At 30.3% G+C, this 5,981-nt stretch overlaps 1 protein-coding gene across 3 annotated transcripts in view; it reads left to right on the top strand.

Annotated features, from left to right (window-relative positions):
• Nucleotides 1–4,705, top strand: part of LOC123012227 (phospholipid-transporting ATPase ABCA1-like) — a 15,179-nt gene extending 10,474 nt beyond the window's left edge. For all 3 annotated transcript variants that reach the window (XM_044410112.1, XM_044410113.1, XM_044410114.1), the window contains 5 exons: nt 392–1,206; nt 1,277–1,424; nt 3,071–3,314; nt 3,364–3,538; nt 3,591–4,705. In XM_044410112.1, the coding sequence (XP_044266047.1) occupies nt 392–1,206; nt 1,277–1,424; nt 3,071–3,314; nt 3,364–3,538; nt 3,591–3,749 (1,541 nt within the window). In that variant the 3' untranslated portion in view covers nt 3,750–4,705. The remainder of the gene's footprint in view (nt 1–391; nt 1,207–1,276; nt 1,425–3,070; nt 3,315–3,363; nt 3,539–3,590) is intronic.
• The last annotated feature ends 1,276 nt before the right edge of the window (nt 4,706–5,981 follow it).

Here is a 5,981-nt window from a genome sequence, read left to right as displayed (position 1 = left end):
AAGAAAAAAGAGTTCTAAGATTGAAAGGTTGTGTGTAGAGCGTTTTATTAAAAATGTTATCATCTTACAAACAGTTTTTTTTTATAAAAGTCTATGAAGATAATTTTGGCAGTGCGGTAAAACTGTCACTTTACACTCGTCTGTGCGTAAAATGCTCAGGCGACTGTAAATACAGTCTTTCAATAGGTGTCAATTGTACGTTAATTTGACATTTACATGTCAGGAGGCCAAAAAAATTATTTTGTCCAGTGTGTGGACTTTTTAAAAAAAAAATTAGTGCATTTGATTTGTCTCACTGAGACGAACAAAATGATATAAAATTTGTCAAGTTGTCCCGACATGACTTTTTTTTGTCGCCTTGTGTTAAAATATAATAACAGTTGTTTTTCAGAAACTTTGATGATAATTTGTTTAGTTTACGTCGTGTCGTCACTCCCTTTCACATATTTATTGAGTCATAAGAAAACTGTGACTGGAGGTTTTTCTTTGTTGCTAACACTTGGAATTTTCACTAGTGTTACACCAACAATTGTTATTATAGCAATGGAGTTTTCAAACGATGATTATTACATCAACATTGCAAAGAGTCTCAAGCATGTTTTCATCGTCTTCTTTCCGCAATTTACTCTGAGCTATATTTGTACAAAATTCACGAAGAAATTTGTCGCTAATTTCAATTGGGAATACATGAATCCGAGTAAACGTGAACATATTTGCAAACAAGAGCCAAATCCATGCTGTTATGGTATTACAAAAGAATGCAACATCTATGAGAGTTATTTGCGAAATGATAAGTTGGGGATTCAGGAAGATCTCTTGGAAATGTCTGCCTCATTTGGTCTGTATTTTTTTGTGTTACTACTCATGAATACGGAAGCGTTCCAACGAATCGTGCACTTCTTCAAATTTATTCCGGCTCATATTAAAGCCAAAATTGCCAAAGATTCGCAGAAAAGTATCAATGGGGGCTATCAACCGAAATATCCAAGCGAAGCTGAAACACTAGTCGTTAAAAAATTACGAAAAACTTACGGTCCAAAAGTTGTAGTGAAAGATTTAATGTTGCAACTGAAAAAGAACAAATGTTTTGGGTTGTTGGGTGTGAACGGTGCTGGCAAATCCACCACATTCCGTATTTTAACAAAATCGTTATTTTTTGATGAAGGTGACGTTGAACTAGATAAAGTACCCATCAAACGAGATGATGTGAGTATTTGTTTTTTTAAAAATATAATCTAATTTGAAGAAAATTATTTGCTCACTGTATTTTTTTTAGTACATGGAGAAAATCGGCTACTGCCCTCAGGAGGATTACTTGAACTATTTCCTAACCGGTAAAGAAGTTGTCTACTCCGTTGCTCGCTTGAAGGGCTATTCCGATGCAGATGCACAGGAAATCACAAAGGATTTGTTGAAATATTTTGGTAGGTTTTCAACTGCAAGCAGCTGGAGATATAAACAATAATTAACAACAGTTTTAAACAATTATCAATATCTTGGTCTCTAATCTTCTATATATATATAAAAGAGTTCCGTGACTGACTGACAGACAACGCACAGCCTAAACCACTGAAGCTAGAAACATGAAATTTGGCAGATATGTTTCTTAGAAGGTGTAGAGGTCCGCTAACAAAGGATTCAGGTTGATTCTCAACTTCAAATTGAGCCAAATCGCGTTGTTTTGAGTTGATGAATCAAGAAAAAAATGGATAAACAGACTAACTTCACATTTCTTCTTTAAGAAACAACAACAATTTATATCGAAAATCTACGTGGACGAAGTCACGGGTGCAAGCTAGTTGAATATAAAGATGGAATCAACGCCATTCGATAGAGCAGGAAAAAAACTATCGGGTTGCTCAAAAATTAAAAAAATCAAAAAATAAAAAGAATCAAAATTAAAAAAATACAAAAAGAATCCCTAAAACAAAAAAAAAACAAAAATTAAAACAGTTCAAAAATCAAAAAAAGGAAAACATTGACAAAAAACGAAAACACAATTAAAAAAATTAAAAAATAAAAAAAAACAAATCAAGTAAAGTAAACTTAAATGATTTCACAAAACAATAGGTATAGACTAAAAAGTAAAAAAATATGTAAAAAAAAACGATTTTTAAATACCATGAGATCAAAAATTATCTTGGTCAAGGGTGGTCTTGGATTTTAAAATAATTGTAGGTTATATCAATATCAGTGAGTCAAATTTTGATGGAATTATTTTAAAAGGATGAAATAAGCAACGACAGACGTTTTCCATTCCATGATTACCTTTGACCAAGATAATTTTTGATGTCACAGTATAAGCTTTTATTAGAAAAATGTACTAAAAAGTAAAAAAAAATTCTGTCAGAGAAGAACATTTGCTTACACCTTAAATTTTTAATATTTATAAAAACTTTGGGGGCAGTCAACTGAGGTCCTAAAACTTTTATAAATTTTAAAATACCAAGTTGTAAGCAAATAATGTTTTTTTCTGACAGAAAAAAAAAGTTTTATTTAATAATCTTTTAGATGCCGAGAGAAAAAATAGAGTCTTCCATTTAGATTTTTTAAGTTATTTAACTTTCAACTTCTTAATTTTTTATCTGTAAAAGTGTGCACACTACAAAATTGTTATAATCTTAAAGTTTGTACATTTTTTTTGCAGTTGTAAATTTTTTTTTAGCTATCTTAGTTTTTGTGTAATTTTTTTAAGTCTGTTTTTATCAAAAGAAACAATTTATTTTAAAAACTAAGCAAAATCGACCAATAGAAGTTTAGTTGCAAAAAAGCTACATCCAGTAATGTCAAGAAACATAATAAACACCATATTATGGTGCTTAAAAAAACATAAGTTTGTATTGTAACTTATTTTTGAGGCACGCTGTATAGTTGAAAATAATTCCACTAGTTTAGTATTTATCCATTTAATATATATATATTTTTTTAATTTTAACAATGAAATGTCAATAATGGACTTTACCAACTCACTGGATGTACAAAAAGATAAAGTTGTATGGTGTACAAAATTTAAGTCAGCTGCTCGACTGCAAGTAATAATTTTTTTTCTACTATTCTAAATCGCTTCCAGAGCTGGAAAAGTACCAGGACAAGCCTTGTTCGGACTACAGTGGTGGAAACAAACGCAAATTGTGCTCCTGTTTGGCGTTTTTAGGGTCGCCTGAAGTTATATTGTTAGATGAACCCACCAGTGGGGTGGACCCATCTAGCAGACGTAACTTTTGGAAGATCATAAATTCGTTTAAGGAGAAAGACAACACCTCGTTTTTGCTTTGTTCACACAGCATGGAAGAGTGTGAGAATTTATGCGACGAGTAAGTGTTTTAATGGTTGGTAAGGACGTGAAAGTAACATTATTTTTAGAATTGCGATTATGAAGGAAGGCACAATAAAGGATCAAGGAAGTCTTGTGGAGTTGAAAAACCGATACAACAAGGGTTACAAAATTACAATCAAATTAAGATCGGAACAAGACGTTGATTCACTTAAGGATATGTTTTCCAGACATCTGAAGGCGATATTGCTTGAAGAATATGCGGTGAATATAATATTTTCGTAAGTTACTTAGGCGAATTTATAATTTTTTGTAGGGATCGTTGGTGTACCAAGTAAAAGATGAAAGTAAACGATTGAGTGGATTATTTACAACACTTGAAAGTTTCAAAACGGAATTTTCTTGTATTGACGACTACATCGTCAATCAAATGTCTTTAGAAGACATATTTTTAAGCGTCGCAGATAGTAATTAAGTATTTAATGAGAATTCCGGTGACACGGAATGGATTATCAACTTAATGCAATCCGAATCAGCGTCCCGGACTTCAAAAGTCCGGGAGTTGATAATAATGAGGAATTGTATTTGCAAAATTTCCAAAAAAATCGTATAAATACCAAAAATATCCGTATTTGGAGTAACTAAAAGTTTTCTTTACTGTGATATTTTTCAAATTTAGAGAGTATTATTTATGAGTTGTTAAGAAAACCATCTGAGATGCTTAAAATGTGTTTTTTACTTTTTTATATTAAAATTATATTGTATTATATTTTCATCCTGTTTATATATTTTATTCGATTCGTCGTACTTACACGTGGTGCTCACGCTATTAAAACATGATAATGCTTTAAAAAAATTACATTGTTGGTTAATTTTTTAAACTGTTAATTCTAGTCACTTTTACAACTTTTTTAGAATATGTGACGAAATTTAAAAAAAACGCAAAAGCCTGGATTTTACTGTGTAAAAAAGTTTTTAGTCAAATTACCTATATTCTGGAAGAGCACTTCAAATTTTTTTTTAGTGATGTGTTAGGCTATTCTTGATTAGAATGAAGAGGGAAGAGGCAACCTTTTCACTTTTCTTTGGTTTTAAGAGAGAATGGCCATAACGGTTTCTATTTTTAAGTTCAAAAAAATTATCGGCGTTTTGAGGTGCTCGGTAAGAGTATTGAGAATAACTTTTTAACTTTTGTCACGTATTTTGTCAAAAATGAATGCTATTGTGCGACAAAAATTGATGTATTTTAAGTTGAAAGAAGTTTCCAGTAAGGACTTAATGGGATAGAAAAAAGGTGGGAGTTTATTAATTAAATACGGTATATGTATAACTTCTTATGTTACTTCTTATCAATGTAAGTTATATATTGTTAATATATTAATCTCTAATATTGTGTAATAATAATTTATTTAAAATAGTCACTTTCCATAATTTTTGCTTTTTTTTCTTTAGATTTGTGATTGAGCTTTTTTTCGAGTTCGTCACATTCTGCTTGTTTATATTATTATAAACTTCGCCACACAACGTATGTACTTATATACCAATTGTGTCTCAACTTTGAATCTTTTAGTCTTAAGGAATTTTTTCTTTTGCATCTTCTGAAAATCCTGCAGTTCCACACTTTCATCATTACAATTTCTGTGTCGTAAACTGATTTTATTTTTCCTTAAGCGTTAACTCGACCAATTCGTCTAAAATATCTTCTTTGCGGTTCTCTTGTTTTGGATACGATTTGTAAGTCTTTTATAGACGATTCTACTTAAACTTAAACACATTTTTATTATAACAAAAATTCAAGTCTATTTAAAAAATTGAAATATCTTTTTTTTTAAATATTCTTTTTCACATGATGAAAACAGAAATTAATAGTTATTTGTATTTCAAGGAAGGAAAGTGTATCTTTTCTACCTCTAAACAGTAGAGTTCCCTTTATTTTTTTGTAGGTATTCAATGAAATTCAACTTTTAATTTGAAATAGATTCGAAGTATCCAACAAAGCCATTTTTCTCGCCCAAATATCCCACCAAGAGTTTTAATTTCAACATAATATCAAGAGCGTAAGCTACATTTGTATAAAATTGCTCAAGATGCAAATTATTCGACTCCCCTTATTACTGATATAAGCATTTGATTTTTTAATGAAATTGCAAATACAGGGTATTAACAAAAGATTGTAAAATATTCCAGAAGGTAAATGTATGGACCAAATCAAGCAAAAAAGTCTTAATAAACTTGGGTCCGCAATGTAACGGTTTCGGAGATATCGAAAATTATTCGTTTTTTAAAACATTTATTGCAATCTGTTCAAACAAAATAAAGAAGCTTCTACAGGATGTTCCCGGATTGAGTTTACAATAGGAAAAAAATTATCTTTGATTTTACACCAAAATTGTAAAGGAAAAACATTTTTTGCTTCATCTGAATCGAGCAAATTTCTAATAAAAATTCATTAGGAAGAAAAGTTCATTTTTGGATTGAATAATCTTTCTTTGCTTTATAACTCCTAACGAGGGAAAAATGAACTTTTTTTTCCACTGAGGCAAAATATCGAAGTTTTAATTATAGATTTGCTCGTTTCAGGTGAAACAAAAAATGTTTTTCTTTTGGAGTTTTGGCCTAAAATCAAAGATAAAAAAAATTCCTCTTGTAAATTTAATCCGGGGACATAAACTGTATGTCGAAAAAATTCTAAAAATTTTCACATTCC

This window comes from Tribolium madens, unplaced genomic scaffold (assembly GCF_015345945.1).
Source record: "Tribolium madens isolate multiple individuals breed KSU strain unplaced genomic scaffold, Tmad_KSU_1.1 Scaffold_91;HRSCAF=231;Tcas5.2_LG7, whole genome shotgun sequence".
NCBI classification, from domain to species: domain Eukaryota; kingdom Metazoa; phylum Arthropoda; class Insecta; order Coleoptera; family Tenebrionidae; genus Tribolium; species Tribolium madens.
The sequence above is the reverse complement of the archived record's forward strand: the minus strand, read 5'-3'. Positions and strand labels throughout refer to the sequence as shown.